Source organism: Pteronotus mesoamericanus, unplaced genomic scaffold (assembly GCF_021234165.1).
Source record: "Pteronotus mesoamericanus isolate MK-2021 breed Mesoamerican mustached bat unplaced genomic scaffold, CSHL_Meso_final contig_25, whole genome shotgun sequence".
In the NCBI taxonomy this organism is placed as follows: domain Eukaryota; kingdom Metazoa; phylum Chordata; class Mammalia; order Chiroptera; family Mormoopidae; genus Pteronotus; species Pteronotus mesoamericanus.
Genome location: NW_026555105.1, coordinates 22,548,912 through 22,566,668, shown reverse-complemented (window position 1 = coordinate 22,566,668; position 17,757 = coordinate 22,548,912). Strand labels below are relative to the sequence as shown.

Sequence of the window (17,757 nt, the reverse complement as noted above, 5' to 3'; positions counted from 1 at the left end):
GAGGAGCTGTGTGTCTGCAGGGGTTGTAGGCAAGGCTCTTGGGATCAGCCAGCCTTCTTCTCATGCCACAGGGAGATCCTTATGTGGGGGTGAAATGGGATTATATCTAGGTCTGGGGATGCTGTGGAGCTCTGCCCAGATAACTGTATCAGGACCAACACACCTGCAACTCCTGATAACGGCTACTGATGGCTGCAGAGCCTAATTCTTCTCTAGAATCAGCTCTCAGCCCCAGGGAACTGCACCTTCCTAAGGACTCAGTCCTGACCAATGACTGATAGATACGGGGAGGCAGAACCACCCTCCTTGACTCAGTTGGGTCCAAAGGGTCATCCTGGCTCCAGAGATGCTCATAAAATCTCAGTTGGAAACAAATTGCAGGAGAGCTGCTTCCTCTGCCCAGTCATCCCTTATTCACCAAAAAAACCATTCAATTCTCCATTTCATTGTCTCTCCAGGGACTCCACTGTAAGGCATGTTAAGTGCACAAGGAGTGTAGACATGGTTATGACCATAAGTTACTCTTCACAAACCCCAGCATGTATTTGTACATAGAAGCTCTATGTGTGTGGGCAGAATGAGCACTGACTTAGGAAAAGCACACCTCAGGAAATAGCAGAGAACAGCTGTATTGGGAGAAGCTTTACACAGATGGGGGGAAATCTGTGAGATGCTTTAGCAATCAGTTTTACCTCATTTTTCACCAGAGGACACTCAGGGAGAAGACCAGTGTGGGCAGGGTTTATGGGTGGGACTTTATCCTGATGTACCTTCTCTGTAGACTAAGAAGACATTCTTGCCACCACAAACCTCTACCTCACTCACCTTTGAGGGGGTTTCCGTAGTCTTGACCCCCACTGCAATCTTTTGTATGAGAGTGAAGATGGCACTAGCAACTAACTAGACATGTTTTCTTCTACTTCTTGTAATCAGATGGAATAAATAAGCAAAAGGTTTTAAGTAACCTAAGAATGACCAACTTGTTTTATTTTCATACACCAATTCTTTCCCATGTTTTCTTGTCCTTTTGTTCTAGTAAAATCTTTAATAGGCTTAAGCTGTGAACTTTAGTCTCTCATACACCTGGAAAAGAATTCATATTCATAGCCCAGATTTCCTGCACGAATCTAATCCTTGAGAAAAAATAAGTCCGAAATAAATTTAATAGGTCTGTTGGAGAATCTGAGCCTTTGCTTGGGGAAAATGATCGAGATTCCAGAGACATGCCAGCTGAGGGGAGGAACTTTCCAGGTCACCAGGCCAGGATCGCCTCTTCTTCTGATTACTCTCTTTGGCTTCTGTGAAGGTCCCTTCCCTGGGTTTTCTTCCTTCTAATCTCTACTCAGGTCTCAGCTTAATCCTTTTCACCCCGATCAAAGCATCACTGTTACTTAATGACCTGTTCATGCCCTGCATTTTCAGGGACCCTTTAAGCACACTCACTCTGCTGCCCTCCACATTCGAAGCTCAGGCCCTTTAACCATGCCCTGTTCTCCAGTCATGAATCAGTGCTTTGGGCCTGTTAACTACTCAGAGGTCTGAAGACCCCCTAAATATTGCTCCAATGCCATGTCCCCTCAGCCCTCCAATGCAAAGGTCCTGCTAATGACACCCCACATCATCCTTCTACGAACTGGTCCAAGACATACACCAGCCATTGGACTTCAGCTCAAGGACCTGGCCCTTTGACCACACCCTTTCCTAGTCCCACTCCCTCAGAGCCCAGATTACCCAATTTGACAACTCCGCAGTCCCTCGCTCTGGTTTCTATGTCCTGGGCCAATCGCTATTCCCTGGAGAGAGGGTCTGCCTAGACTCTAACAAGTTTGTTTGTTCAGTTGGAGTTTGCCAGGCCCACAGATTTGACGTCAGTCTTTGGAAGTCAGAAAAATCACAGGGTGGTTTTAACACTGCCTCAAAGAAGGGGGCAGTATAGAGAGCCTGAAGGAGTCCCTGGTTCCAAGGCCTCTCCTCCCTCAGCCATGCACTCAGCTCTCCAGTGAGTCCTGGGTCAGCTGGGGTGAGGAATAGGTGTCAGCACCAGAACATGGGCCCCCACCCTTTGACGCAGTTCCCCTCATGGTCCTTTGCCAGAACTACTCCTGTAACATCAACACTTTGCTTCTGGTCAGAGCTGGAAGACATGGAGGGAAAAGTGTATAGGGGTATGTAATCTTTTATGAGGGACTCCGGCCTGCGAAGTCCCCTGGTTCGCCGCAGATGGAAGAACGACTTGTTCCAGACACCAGTTGCCTGTCAAGGAAAGGGAAAGGTGATTCTCTGTAAAGGAGAATGCCCCGAGCCCCTGTACTCAATGCTTTTATTGAGAGGGTTACAGGCGGGGGATAGGTAGCAGGAATGTATAGGTAATCTAATTACATCAGTAATTTAAGCTTACAGAGGGTAGGTATTGTTTAAAGAAGACAATGGCAGGAACACTCCGGGCTGCTTGTGTCCGAGTTGAGCAAACATTATGGCGCCAGGTGGGATTTGGGTCGGGGTCCAGGAATTTTGTAAATTTCCTTCCCAGCCTTCAGCTGGTTATCTGGTAGAAGATTAACAGAGCTTGAGGGAGAAACAAAGCATGCTGCAAGGAGTGTGATTTACTTCTGGGTCTGATTTCCCCTGGGAGCCCTCAGAGTTGTCATTGGGTCTTGCCTGTCTTCCGCGTTACCAGTGTTCCAGCCAAGGCTTACTGGTCGTCTCCCAGGCCCTAGCTTACGTGGGACTACAGTTCCCGATACCACTCAAAGCAGCCCCCTACAATCTCTAGGGTTTGAAGAGTAATGTGATAGGCCCTTTGCATTCCAGAGCCCAAGGCCCTTCCCCATGTCCTGCTATTGTGGGAGAAAAATGCCAAAAAGAAAACCAGCACCTTCCTTAAAAAAAAAAAATATACCCTATTTGTTAATTTTATTCTAGATGCCATTTTGGAGAATAGCCAGGTATACAGCTGCCCTTTAATTAAAGAGAATTAACTGGGATAGGTTGGAACATGGCAGTCTAGGGTTCTGAAAAAAAAGAGCCTTGGCTGGTATGGCTCAGCGGATTGAGCACTGGCCTGCGAACCAGAGGGTTGCTGGTTGATTCCCTGTCGGGGCACATGCCTGGGTTATGGGCTGGGTCCTTGATAGGGGGTGTACAAGAGGCAAACCACACGTGGATCGTGGATGTTTCACTCTCTTTCTCCCTCCTTTCCCCTTGCTCTGAAAATAAACAAATAAAATGTTAAAAAAAAAGAAACAAGATTCCTAGAGTTCCATCCACCAATGTTCTGAAAAGGATAAGAAAATTTCTTCTCTGAGGGTTGAGGCAGCAGCTGAGGACTGGAAAATCTCACGAAGCCAGGTTACACTTAGGGTCTGTTTTGGGCCTCATCTGCTGCTGTTGGACCACAGGGACGGGTCCCACCCTACGCAGCTCACCGGTGCCAAGGCAAGGTTGGCTCTGCAGGACCCTCGTTGTTGCTGGTCTTTGGTTGGTTCCCCTTTTCCCGACCTTTCACATCCCCTGGGAATTTTAATGCTATTTATAATAGTGTTTGCCTGAGCTGCCTCTTTGCAGTGTCTGTCCTAACAACTAAAAGCAGGGCCTGAACCTTTCCCTATGGCTAGGAAGCACCGCCATGAACAGAGGCTTACTTGTCTTTTGGGAGAGGGGCCCAACCTGTAAAAATCTTAGTGTAAATAAATTGCAATATTGGAAGTGTGTCTGATTAATAAAATTGCGAAAACACTTCAGATTTTCTGCCAACACATATTAGCACAGGAATTACCTGGGGGTTGAAAATCCGGAAGAGAGAATGCAGGGAAACTGGGAAAAATTAAAAGAAAGATAAGGCGTGATGAACAGCATTGAGACCAGGATAAATCTGGGAGGTCAGAGTGTGGGCATTGCCCAGACAGAATTTACAGGACAACTCTGGAGATAGTAATGTGGATTGAAAGGGAAGACAGATGTGTCTGTCATAGGGTTTGTTTTCCAAGAGCTGGTGATTGCCTGGATGTACAAGATAGGGGAGAATTTAAAAGGATTAGCACAAACACAGCTTTCCAACAGTAGAAACATTTGCTAAAGATAAGTTCTCATCACTCCAAGAACCCAGGCAGAAAGCCAACATCATCTTATCTGTGTTTATCACAAGCTTCGTTCCTTCTCTGGGGGGGAGGTTGAACTGCGTATCCTCTTTCCCCATCCAGGCCCTGCATTGTGCTGACTTACGTGGTAGAATATGTTTTGTGTGTATGTGGAATGGTGCCACTTGTTAATATATTCTCCCGGCTACAAATTCACCTTTTGTTGCCTGATCTGTGAAAGTGGATCTGGGCCCTTTGAATACTTTTCCTTTGCCAGCTGGCATGAGGTTTATCAGTAATGGGCTCCGGAGCAACATTGCAGGAGGAAAAGGTCTTCCTTCCTGGTTCAGGTGGCTCTTTCACGGGGCTTCTGAAGAGTAAGTACCCTTCCCCCGCACTCCTTGACCAGCGCAGTTTCTCCATGCTAACTGCCTGCAGGGCACAGTGGCCTCCGCTGACCGGCCACCCCGTGTGTTCTTCAGCCCTCCACTCAGGCAGTGGTGGTTTAGTCAGGAGCCCAAATGGCACAAGCTGCTGCTTCTGCACCCTCTTTATCTCTACGGGCATACAATCTGGGGCCCCACTGACCTGGCTTCCTGGCAAGCAGATCACCTGAATTTTCATCTCGTGCAGAGGCCCGGAACTTCCCAGCCCCTTACTTCAGCTCCAGGTACATGCACCCCAAGGTACCACCTTAGCTGCCGCAGCCTAAGCTATGCAGAAAAGTATGCGAGGTTCTCGCAGCTTTCCAGTCTCCATTTCCAGCACGGCTTATAGCAGTGCTCTGACTGTCTCCGCTCACCTGCCCATCAGCCTTGTCTCACTTGTGCCTCGTAAGTTTGTTTCATGCCGCCCGTCAGATGCAGACACTGTGTGGTCCATGTTTTGTATCAATATCAACATCTTGGTTCTCTGTCCACATCCAGCTCCGTGTACTTGCCTACCACCTTTTGCCGGCCTGCATTCAAGAGGGTTATTCCTGCTTGTCACCTCTGGCCTGTGCAATCCCCTACCCCCACCCCAGCTTCTCCACCACCAGGGGGCTGTAACCACACCTCCAGTGAGGGCTGAACCCCAGCCTTGGGGAGGGAACCCTCCTTCCATGTTTATCCTTCCTTACAAACTCTCCCTTGGCTGAGAGTTTTCTTTCAATGTTTATCAGTTACTCTCCTATTGCCATATAGTACTTCTTTATGTTAAACTTCCCATTTAAATTACTGTGTGATTTCTGTCTCCTCATTGGACCTAGACTGACGCAGATGCAAATCGTGTGTGCAGTTTTTTTATGAGGGCGAAGACATAAACTTTTGACGGCATTATTCAGTGACCCCATATGCCGAAGAAATAATGCTGGTCGAAGGTATTATGAACACTAGCTGGGGCTCTGGCCCTGAACCCAAACACAGAAATGGTCTAGACCTGGGGATGGCAGATGATAGCCTGAAGGCCGAATCTGGCCTGTCACCTGTTTCTCTGTAAGGCTTGCAAGCTAAGAATGGTTTTTCTATTTTAAATGGTTGAAAATAATCAAAAGAAGAACAATATTTTGCGACACATATCTGTGTCCATAAGTAAAGTTTTATTGTAACACAGCCACACATTTGTTACATATTGTCTATAGCTGCTTTCATGGTACAACCATTGAGTTGGGTAAGTGCATCAGAGACCATATGGCCCATGAGCACTAAAATACTGTCTGACCCTTAACAGAAAAAGTTTGCTAATCCTTGATCTATACTAGGGATTTCCAACCACTGTGCCATGAGAATTTTTAAAACATGCCATATCTGACTACTTAGTCAGGGACACTGACCTCTTTTTCCCTTAGATTGCCAAATAAAAAAATGATGACAGCCGACACAGCAATAGCTGTCCTGTATGAATGAATAAAAATTATACCTATTTTTGGTCAGAGCAGCAAAATTTTAGTAATTAGTTTATGTGTTCCTTGAGATGAAAAAGGAGGAAAATCGCTGATCTAGACTGAACCTTGGGGACACTTTACCAAAAGCCAAATGAATAGCCTACTTAACCCCATATTCTGGAATTCATGATCTCTTTTTTTCCCCTTATTTGTAGAAACTAACAAGCTGATTCTAAAATGTATATGAAATTGCAAGGGATCTGGAATGCCAAAACAATCTTGTAAAAGAAAAACAAATTAGGAGGACTCACATTTTCTGATTTCAAAACTTGCTACAAAGCAATGGTACTGATATAGGGATAGACTTACAGATCAATGGAATAGAATTGAGAAGTCAGAAATAAAATCATGTGTATACTATGGTCAACCAATGTTCCACAAGTGTGCCAAGACCATTCAACGGGAAAAGAGTAGTTTTTTCAACAAATGGTGCTGGGGCAACTGGATATTTACCTGCAAAAGAATAAATGCCATACCTTATCTTATGCCATACATCAATTAACTAAAAAAGTATCAAGGCCTAAATATAAGACTAAAACTCTTAGAAGAAAACATAGGGTCAAATCTTCATGATCTTGGATTTGGCAAAGGATTAGATATGCCACCAAAAGCATGAACAAGAGAGAGAAAAAAAGATAAATTGGACTTCATCACAATTAAAAACTATTGTGCAGAACACAATCAAGAAAGTGGTATATCCATACCCACAACCCACAGAATAAGAGGAAATGTTTATAAATCATATTTGATATGGGACTTTTATCTAAGATACATAAAGAACTCTTACAACTCAATAAGAAAAGAAAATAACCCAAGGGTGATATACAGATGGCCAATAAGTATATGAAAAGATGCTCAACATCATTAGTCATCAGGGAAATGCAAATCAAAACCACAATGAGATAAATACCAGTTACATACCGAGGATGGCTAAATCCAAGTCACTTAATAACTAGTGTCAGTGAAGAAGTGGAGAAATCAGAACCCTCACACACTACTGGTGGAAAATAAGCCTGGCAGTTCTTCAAACAATTAAACAGAATTACCATATAACCCAGCAATTGCACTCCTAGGTATATATACATGAGAGAAATGAAAGCATATGTCAATATGAAAACTGGCACACAGGTGTTTAATGCAGCATTATTCATAGTAGCCAAAGGGTGGAAACAACTTAATGTCTATTAACTGATGAATGGATAAACAAAAGTGGTATATGTATACAACGAAATAGTATTCGGCCATAAAAAAGGAAAGGAAGTACTGATGTGTGCCACAAGGTGGATGAACCTTGAACACATCATGCTAAGTAAGGGGGCGAGGTGGGTGGGTGGAGGTGGAAGAGGGTATGGGAGTTTAAATGGCAATGGAAAAAGCCCAATAAAATAAAAAAAATGTAAAAATAAGCTTAGGGAAATAAGGCGGTCACTAAAGACTACATAGCATATGAATTCCTTTGTAAGAAATGTCCAAATGTCCTTCATTCACATGCACTCAGAGAGGCTTTTCCTGATCATTTAGCCAAAGTTACAACCCATCATCACTCAGTCTCCTTACCCTACTTTGTCCCCCACCCCCCACCAATTACTCTGATGTTACTTTCTATACCTATTCATTTGATTTATTGTCTGTCTTTCTCACTAGAACATAAACTCCTTCAGAGAAGGGACTTTGTATGTCAGTAACAGTGCATGGCCTTAGTAGTTCCTAACTAAAAAAAAAAAAAAAAAAAAAAAAAATGCGTGCCTGAGTGATTTGTTAGGAGGCAGGGTAACTTGGGAGCAGCCGAGGAATCAGATGGTACTCTATTCTTGTTCTTGTCCCCTTGAGCAAGGTAACTTATCTGAGCCCCCATCTCATCATCTACAAATTGACAAAAATGGGGTGACATAATATTCATTTTAGGGGGGTGTGAGAATGAAACCACAAAGCCCCGAGGTGGAAACTCCCCTTGCTAGGTTTGAGGAACAAAAGGAGACGAGTGACTGGAGGATGATGAATGAGGGGAATGGTGAAGGAGATGAGGTTGGAAAGGGTTGCAGGCCTGGATTTTATTCCACTTGTGCTGGGAAGTTATGAGGAAGTGGAGAGCAGGGCAATGGCATCTGATATTATCCCACCAGAGTATAGAAGGATCCCTCTGGCTGCTGTGAGAGCAAGAGAAGAGGCCAGGAGACCAGTTAGGGATTCATTCAATGATCCAAGATAGAGATGATGGTGGCTGGTAGTGGGGCAGGTGACAACAGTCAGATTTAAGACATTTCAAAGGTGAGGATTTGCTGATTGATTGCGAGATGGAAGAGAAAGAGAGGAATCAAGGATGCTACCAGATTTGCTGTTTTGATTTTTAACATGAGAAACTTCTGAGATGGGCAACACTGGTAAGAAGTGGTTTTGGGAAGAAGAGTGAATAGAATCAAAAATTTAGTTTTGTCCTGGCCGAGTACCTCAGTGGGTTAGGGCATTGTCCTCATACACCAAGGTTGTGGGTTTGATCCCTGGTCAGGACACACAAGAATCAACCAATGAATGAATGAATAGGCAGAACAACAAATTCTGTCTCACTACTCCCCCCCATCAATAAATAAAAATTTTAAAAAATCACATGTATTACAAAAAGAATTTAGTTTTCATTGTTAAATTTAGTATACCTATTAGACATTCCTGTCAAGCAGGCTGCTGGATATTATAGCCAAGAGTTAAATGAAGAGCCCAGGGTTAAAGGAATAAATTTGAAAAACCTGAGCATGTAGCATTCAAAAATCATGGAACTGGATGGGATTGATTGATTCAAATATTTATTAAGCCCTTGTTTTGTGCTACGCAATTTCTAGGCACTACAGCAATCAACAAAACACAAAAATCCATGCTGTTGGAACTTACATTCTAATGGGGAGGGATAACAAAATAACAAAAACATATAGTATGTTAGCTCTTAATGTTAAAGAGAAAGGGAAGGTTGCATTTTTAAACAGGATGGCCGGGGAAGTCCTCAGTGGGAAAATGTTGAGCCTTGGAAGGTAAGGGCAAGAGCGATGCATATACCTGGACGACTAGCATTTCAGGCAGAGGCAACAGCAAATGCGTGAGGAGGCAGGAGCTCGCCGAGCAAGTTCACGGAGAAACTGGGACAGTGGCTGCACCAGAGAAAGCCGGAGTACAGGGGTGGGAGTTGTGGACCTACAGTTAATGGGTCGGGGCAGGAGCGGGGTGCGGGGGATTGAGGGTGAGAAAGAGCAGTGCCCGCGAAGTTCACTTTGCTTTTAGCTGCCCCTGAAGCCCCGCCCCACTTTGAGCACACTCCGGTGCAGAACAAGCGCCCAGCTCTGGGACCGGAAGTAGCTTACACCCGACCCCATTTTGCCCGCGTCCGTATTTCCGGTAGCGGCGGCGGGAAGAGGGCTGCTGGAGGCAGCTGGAGGCAGCTAGGCCTACGCGCAGTTGAATCCGGCGGGAATCGGATCCATCAGAACCGCCACCATGGTGAGGAGACACAGGCCGGCCGCGCGGGCGCTTCCGAGTCTGTTGTGGAGGGAGCGGCCGCGACTGATTGGGGAGGAAGCCGTGGTTGGCCGCTCATGGTGATGAAGGCCGGACCGCAGTCGCTCCGTCCCGGCGCGAAAGACGCGGACCTTGGATGTTCGGCTGGTTGGGGGAGGGGAAAGCTGGAACTGCGGGACGGAGGCCCCTGTCGCTCGGTGGGGGCGAGGGTAGAACCGTGGGTCTTCTCGGTGCTGTTGTCTCAGTACTTGGGATCCCGTAGCCGCTAAGTAAACTTTTGCAGAGGAAATGTGTGTATGTATTTCGAGAGCAGGCACTAGAACCGCAGGAGGACTAGGGGAGGAGGTGAGTGCCTGAGAAGGACATGGGGCAAGAGGTGGAAGGGCTACTGGCCAAAACCGGAGAGCATTCTTCGTTCTAGTAGATGGGGAGGAGGGAACGGGAGGGTGAATGAGACTGTTAGGAGGAAGAGTTGAACTCATTTCTTTAGCATATATGTATGAATACCGTGGACTCTTAAGGAGTTGGGGCTACACTATCAAATGTTTCTTTTCTTCACCGAGTTCACTTTCTATTTGGGGACATAATTTGGAGTAGTAATCCAGCATTAAGTAAAAGTAATGATGCGCAGGGAGGCAGGGTAAGAATGCTTTCAGGAATAGCGGTTACTCCTGGGAGGGGATATTGCCTTGCAATGCATGCAAGGGCAAAGCATTGAAAGTTCCTGGAAGGGGAACGGGAGAAAAAGGTGGAAGACGAGTTGGGAAGAACTGGCAGGAGTCTGGTTACTACGTGCCTTATGTGCTTCTTTATGGTGCTTGCGATGAGGCATGTCACTGAAGGATTTCAGCCCGCAAAATGGCATGAACTTTGTGTTTGGAAAGATCACTTTCTTATGTAGGTGTTACTACGTGTTGGGTGAAGTGAAAGCAGAGAAACCTGGTAGGGTATAGTTTGGGAAATAGAAGAGTAGGCAATAGATTCAGGCTGATAAGGTTCCAACACAGCTTCCTGATGCGGAGACAGGGCAAGCTGCCTCACCTCTCCCAGCTTCAGTGGCCCCTTCTGTGAAATAGCAAAGTAATGGAGCTGACTTTGAGACTTAAGTGAGGTATAAAGTGCTCATGACAGTGCCTGTTATACAGTGAACACCCAGTAAGGGTTGGCTGTTACTGGGTGGACCAAAAAATGTTGCCATGAAGGTTGAGGTCTGTGTGGCTAGAAGCTATGTGATTGATTACAAGATAGTTAAAGGAGTCCTCTCACATAATCTGGGTCTCCAGGGTACAATTCAAGGTTCTGGTTCACACATTTGTATGTTCGGAAACCTGTTCTTGTCCAAGTTTACAGATGAACAGCACACACGGGTCTGGCCCATAGAAGGCACTTGGATGAGTTACAACTTGCCAGCACCAGTCAGGTTGATGGGAGGCTGATAAACAGGTCAAAAGCCAGCTCATTTATTTCTACAGAGAAATATAACTGCCCAGGGCAACCGACATTTCACCTTGTGATGTCTCCGTAGTCTCTTTTAGCAAAGATACCTTATAAGCCAGGCTGTAAAGCAGAGAAGGGTATGGGGTTAATTAAGAAGTATATTACGTATTCTTAAAGATGATTATGTGTTCAGATTGATTAGTACCATGGCCATAAGCAAGTTTCCCTCCCAAAGGTAGTCTTGGAGGCACTGACAAATTCTCCACTGGGGGATTCCATTCTGATTTCCAGGATGATCAGCTCCTTTCTGATTAGCTTCTGATTGATTGGATTTTTAGTGCCAGTCCATTCCAGCTCTTTTACACGGTCGTTTTAGTGGGATGTGGGTGTTGTACAGCACTGGAGTCAGACACCTATAATCTTCACAAGGACAGGTGGTTAATCTGGTACGGATGGGTTGGATTAATATGGAGACATCCTACACGCCTCCTGAAATTTACCCAGCCTAAACAAAGCCAATTGTAATAAGGCATGATTTGAAGGGAGATAGGAGAAAATGGTAGTGGGCGAGGTCAGAGTTGAACACAGGCTAACATGGCAGAATTCCTGGGAAAGGGACTGCTGCTGTACTGAGCAAGACAGACGTGTGGGAAGGAGGTGCAGCAAAAGTTTTTACGAAGGACGAGAAGGACTATGTGGTTCCAAAAGAGTTGAATCTCACCCCTGCTGATTTCTCCTTGCAGACGGTGGGCAAGAGCAGCAAGATGCTGCAGCACATCGACTACAGGATGAGGTGCATCCTGCAAGATGGTCGTATCTTCATTGGCACCTTCAAGGCTTTCGACAAGCATATGAATTTGATCCTGTGTGATTGTGACGAATTCAGGAAGATCAAGTGAGGAGTGGGCTGTGTGGGGAGGGATCTGGATGGGGAGGAGTAGATTGGGTGGGTGGTCCAAGTGATAGGTGCTGATGTAAGTAGCTGCGGCTTGTTGGCTTGCTCTCCCATTTTAGAGGGCAGATTTAAATGGTGACGTTGGACTCTAAGAAATCTTCCGTAGCCCAGTAAGCCTTGCTCTGTAGTTCTCGCACATTACAAGTTGTAAGGAGGGCTGCTAGGCTTTTTGTTTCTCTTACTTTCTTGTGCCCCTGGGTACTGGGGTAAAGGGCTCTCATGTTTTCCCCACAGGTGTGTGAGGGGGGAGAGCTTGATTTTCTGGCCTCATTGCCTATTTGTAAAGCTGTAGCCTAAAGGGCTCTCCCAATGCAGCCTGGTCTGAAACTGCTTTAAGAAGCCTCTGACCCTCTTCAGGGTAAGTGCTCAGCTCCCGCTGTGGGTTTGGGGCCAGTGATTTTTTTTTTTGGCATTTATGGAAACAGTTGGACTTATTTTCTACTTTCCCACAGTTCCATAAGTTATTGGATAACTCCATTAAGTTAAGACTCACAGATCTTAAGTTTCTGGCCTGCTAAAATATGTGGTCTAGTTTTTTGTTCTATTTTTGCATTTAAGGCATTTTGAGGCCCAAAGAGGTTATGTGATTTCCATACTCATCCAGCTCGCTTTTGCCATGTGCATTGTCCATGTTTTGTTCTCAGCAGCTGTGAATTCCCTTGATTTCCTTTGAGGCTTTGTTTTCTCTGTGGCATCAGGTTAAGAAGTATTGGACAAGAAATGTGCCAGGGGCAGATGAGTGCCAGGTGTGCACCTTAGAGAAGGGCCAGCAGATCAGTGCAGAACTATTCCAGATGGTTCTCTTTGTTTTACAAATGAAACTCACTTTATTCTGATAATAGAAAAGTGTTTACTAGAAAATATATTTTAAAAATACATAAAAAATATAAGAAAAAATTAAAATGCCCAGAAGGTTTTTTTTTTAAGGTTGTAAAAGGGCAGTGTGTACTTTTATTTAAAAATACCAAAATACAGATAAGCCAAAAAGGGAAAAAATGTCCACCCATAGAAAAAATTACTGTTAATTAATATAAAATAGCCTTAAAATGAAACCTTTAAGTTGATTTTTAAATTTGGGTGTTTTTTTCTTTTCCTTATTTCTAGTGTACTGGTTTCGGGTTTTTCTTCCCTTCCCCTATCTTGTAGTTCTTTTTTCCAGTTTACATTCATATTTTGTTCACCCTTTTATGGCTGTTTGGAGATTTCTGTTTTTGTGCTCTGAGGACAGAAGTGTAGTTCCTGTGTAGCTGAGTGTTACTTTTCCTTTATGATTTCTATTTCTGATGTGAAGTGAGGGACAGAATGACAGGCCTCTAGGATTGAATTGTTACTGGAAGGATCCCACTTGCAAATGGGGTGAGTGGGATTCAGTTGACTTGAGGAATTGGTTTTGGCTGTGTTTTGACACTGGCAAGACCTTAGGCTAAAGGAGGGAACAGAGTGACAGCGAGGACGACTGAGGAAGGATGACTCGGTGGTTGCTACTGGGTAACATTGAGCCAGGGCCGGGCTTTCTTGACTGTTGTCCTGTCTCTTCTGTGCACCCCCTTGGCATGGGAAACAACCGCCTTAGGGGTTACAGATTCGGCCTGTGAAGACTGTCCAGAGGAGCTATCTTAGGGAAGGTTCATGTACCATTTGTCAGGAGAAAGAGCAAAAGACAAATCTTGGAGGCCCCTAGGTAGGTAAATAGGAACTTTACTCTCTTGCTAATACGTGCTTTTTTGTTTCTTCTCCTAAACCTGTCTGTAGGCCAAAGAACTCAAAACAAGCAGAGAGAGAAGAGAAGAGAGTCCTTGGTCTGGTGCTGCTTCGAGGGGAGAACCTGGTCTCGATGACAGTAGAGGGACCTCCTCCCAAAGATGTAAGTCAGAGCAGAGTGCCAGGGCAAGGCCGTTACTGAGCATGTGCTGGGTGCCAAGCGCTTAAGTATTTTTTTTAAAAGATTTTATTTATTTATTTTTAGAGAGATGGGAAGGGAAGGGGAGAGAGAGGGGGAGGAACATTGATGTGTGAGAGAAACATCGATTGGTTGCCTCTCATGAGCCCCAACCGGAGACATGGCCTGCCACCCAGGCATGTGCCCTGACCAGGAATCGAACGAATGGTTCGATGACGCCTAACCTGCTGAGCCGCACCAGTCAGAGCGCACTTAAGTATTTTATTTAATTCTGTAATCATCTTTTGAGGTGAATTACTCCTACTTTATAAAAAAAAGTAGGGTTTTAGTAACTTGCTCAAGGTGTCACAGCTAGGAAGAGGTGACATTGGCACTTGATCGCAGGCATTCTTGGTTCTGTAAACACCAGCCTGTCAATACATTTAGAAATAGAGCAGGCTTTAGAGAATTTAACCAGACTTGTTTTCCCTTTTTCATTTTAAGATATTTTTCATCAAAGGAATACACTGTTTTTTTGGTTCATGTATATATTTTTTAGTATTTAACACATTAATATGCATATAATATTTAGTTCTGCTTTTTCACCTCATGTAAACATTTTTCTACTTGCTGTATACAAGTCATGTTAATGAAATGACTAAGCTTTTCTCTCAAGTAAATACAGAGTAGTTTATCCTAGTCATTTCTTTATTTTTGGACTTCAGTTGAAACTTTTTCCAATATAAATGTCTGCAAGGAATGTTACCAATTTTTTCAGTTCAAAGCATATGTACACACTCATAACTCTTGGTATCTATTTCTAGTAGAATTTATTACTCTCATGTATCCCATTGTAAACCTTCATGACCACAGCCGGTTGTTGTAACTGCATCATTTGCAGATGAGGAAACAGTCCCCAGATCGTCAAATGTTTTTGTTTATTGCACCTTTCTGAATGGGGAGCCCAGGTTTTTTTCCAGTTTAATTTTCATAGGGATGCATCGAGGTGCTTGTGTTGTGTCATGTTTCTCTAAAGTTACCTTTAAGCTGTTGTAGCCTGTTACAGGGGTGACAGCTCGGCATAATCTTAAGTGGAGGAGTAATGACGTTGCCACATACAGATGGATAGTTGTTTTGATGCCCTAGAAGTCTCAAGGGCTCTCCTGGCAATGGCATTTCAAAGTATACATCTGATTGTCTAGGCCACAAGCATTTTGGCATGTTTCTTTATTTTTCAGACTGGCATTGCCCGAGTGCCACTTGCTGGAGCTGCTGGGGGCCCAGGGATTGGCAGAGCTGCTGGCAGAGGAATCCCAGCTGGAGTTCCCATGCCCCAGGCCCCTGCAGGACTTGCTGGGCCAGTTCGTGGGGTTGGTGGGCCATCCCAACAGGTGAGTTGGTGAAGGGCACCAGTGTCTAGTGGTTAAAATAAAGGATAGAGGGAGGGTCCACAGTCTGGGAAGAGTCCAGAATGACCAAGCTATGACTGTCAGACTATCAGTGTTTCACACACGGGGCTTTGTGTGTGTGTGTTCCTGGAATCAAGCGGAAAGGAAAACTTGTCATTTTAAGTATATTGGTGGTGTTAAAGAGATTCATGAAAGTTATATAGTCAACTGTATTGGAGCAAAGTTTTTCTATGACAGCATTGAAAATATACTCTTATAATTGTTATCAGTCCCTTGAAAATGCAGGTGCCTTCTCTAATTTGCATTGGGTATCCTCAGCTCAGGCCTAAAAGATGGAAATTGGGCATTCAGACTTCATCTTCTCTGGAAGATGGCTTTGAACAGGAAGGCTGATGCCATGAGTTGTAGCTTAGGAGATTTGGTGCCTGCTATTTCTTCACCAAGTAAAGGAGGAGAGTGGGACCCTGCATTGCACTGTACTATTCTGCATGATTCTTTTCCTGTGTCCTTTTAGGTGATGACCCCACAAGGAAGAGGCACCGTTGCAGCTGCTGCGGCTGCTGCCACCGCCAGTATTGCAGGGGCCCCAACCCAGTACCCACCGGGCCGTGGGGGTCCTCCCCCGCCAATAGGCCGAGGGGCACCCCCTCCAGGTAAGAAGCCCATAAGGAGACCATTGCTAATTGATAAAAGATCTTGAGCTGGATTTATGATGAGACGTACCTTGACTGAAACTGATGATGAGTTTTTACAAGTAAGCAGGATTACTCTGAAATCCAGCCTTACTAACTGTAGAACAGGAGCCATTGGGAGGCCCACCTCTTTGGCTCAAGTCCCCATTTACTAGTAGATGCTGGGAGGATGGAATGGTCCATCTGTCTCAGAACTTGGTGGGCAGCTTGGTATGTTTTCTGCTACTTTTAGACAGACACTTGAGCTATATTTTTGGGGCTGTTCTCTTGTAGGCATGATGGGCCCACCTCCCGGTATGAGGCCTCCCATGGGTCCCCCGATGGGGATCCCCCCTGGACGAGGAACTCCAATGGGCATGCCCCCTCCAGGAATGCGACCCCCACCTCCGGGAATGCGAGGTAAGTGCCCACAGCAGTCACTTTGACTTCCTTCCTTAGAGCCGTAGTGGGATGGGAAGTGGAGGGAAAATTAGATTTGGCCATACCCTCTGGGCTTTCAGGCCTTAAGCCTAAGGAAGTGAACTCTTAGAAGACAGCTTAGTTCAGAAAGGAAAGAGGGAACAGCATTTCTTAAATTGACCTAACTCCTGCTTAGAACAGTTGGAGCAGCCCTGCACGCAGGTCCTTCTCAATGTCCAAGGCAGTGTTCTCAGGGCACTATGAAGTAAAGCATTCCCAGGGATCCCAGTGAAGGGCATGGAATTGTCTCATGCTCTTTGGTTTGATAGTGTTTAGTAATTAAGAGAGGGCTCTGGGCTCTGCCATACCGCTTACTATGTACAGTCGTACCTTGGTACTTGTTGGCTTCAGAACTCGTCAAACCCTGTACTCATTACATTTTGACAAGAAAAAAATGTTTCAGCACTTGGCGCTTGCTAGGGACTCGTCGCACTTGCTAAAACACTGCCCCGAAGAGAAAATGCTTCATTGCTTGGTGCTGGTCAGCTTCAGCACTCATCACGAGTTCCAGAACGGGTGAATGATGAGTACCAACGTACCACTGTATATCTTTTTAACTCCAGTTTGAGAAATGCTGACATAGACCAGCCCTCCTTTTATTTATAGATAAGGAGGCAGACCCAGTGAGATCAGTGTTCAGACTCCCAGACCAGTGTTCCTCTCACCAAGCCATAGGAGTTTCTAGGGTGTCCCACAGCCACACTCGGTGACTCCTGTGTCTCTAGTCTAGGTTTTCTGCTTTTGGGTTTTCTAAGCACAGGAACCTAGTCAGCCCCAGCTAAGTCTCCAGTCAGCACACACGTCCCCTCCAGTTGACTGATAACTGCAGAAAGTGGGATGCTGGGACAGGGATGGGGGTTTGAGTTGCAGATCAGGCACTGACTAAACTTCTTACTCTTACTTCAGGCCTTCTTTGACCCTTGGTCACAGAGTTATGAAAGTAGCTCCACAGAGGCGTGGGCCCGGTTCCCCAGGGCCACGTTACCACAGACCTGTTTGTTTGTTATGCCGTTGTTCTGGAGTCTCACCGTTACTCTGCAAGTCTTACTTCTTACGGATTGTCTGGTTTCCCTTACAGGGCCCCCTCCCCCGGGAATGCACCCACCAAGGCCCTAGAGTCATCCTGGCCCTCCTCAGCTCCCTGCCTGTTTCCCGAAAGACTGTACATAGTCCTTTTATTTCCTTGTGGCCTGTGAAACAAATTTATAATAAACTCTTAATAGCCTCTGAATGGGAAATTGTGAATGCATCTCATGTTTCTGTTAATTTTTAGGAGAATCTTTGATTATATTTGATGCTTGAGTTGAGAAGGGGTGCTTTGGAAACATTAGCCCTAATCTTAGTTTCTTCCCTTATAAAATACTTTCCTACCCATTTGCAGAGATGTATTGTACAGCCTCATACGAAGAGAATTACAGAATTGAA

At 45.2% G+C, this 17,757-nt stretch overlaps 1 protein-coding gene across 2 annotated transcripts; it reads left to right on the top strand.

Annotated features, from left to right (window-relative positions):
• The first annotated feature begins 9,368 nt into the window (after window positions 1-9,368).
• On the top strand, window positions 9,369-17,757 carry SNRPB (small nuclear ribonucleoprotein polypeptides B and B1). 2 transcript variants are annotated; one of them, XM_054573949.1, is made up of 7 exons: window positions 9,369-9,483; window positions 11,682-11,833; window positions 13,646-13,757; window positions 15,011-15,163; window positions 15,696-15,834; window positions 16,147-16,272; window positions 17,239-17,757. In XM_054573949.1, exons 1-7 carry the CDS (start codon window positions 9,481-9,483, stop codon window positions 17,247-17,249), a joined length of 696 nt encoding a protein of 231 aa, XP_054429924.1. In that variant the 5' UTR covers window positions 9,369-9,480; the 3' UTR covers window positions 17,250-17,757. The 2 variants fall into 2 exon arrangements, with proteins under 2 accessions (XP_054429924.1, XP_054429923.1); XM_054573948.1 differs by having other exon boundaries at window positions 17,411-17,748.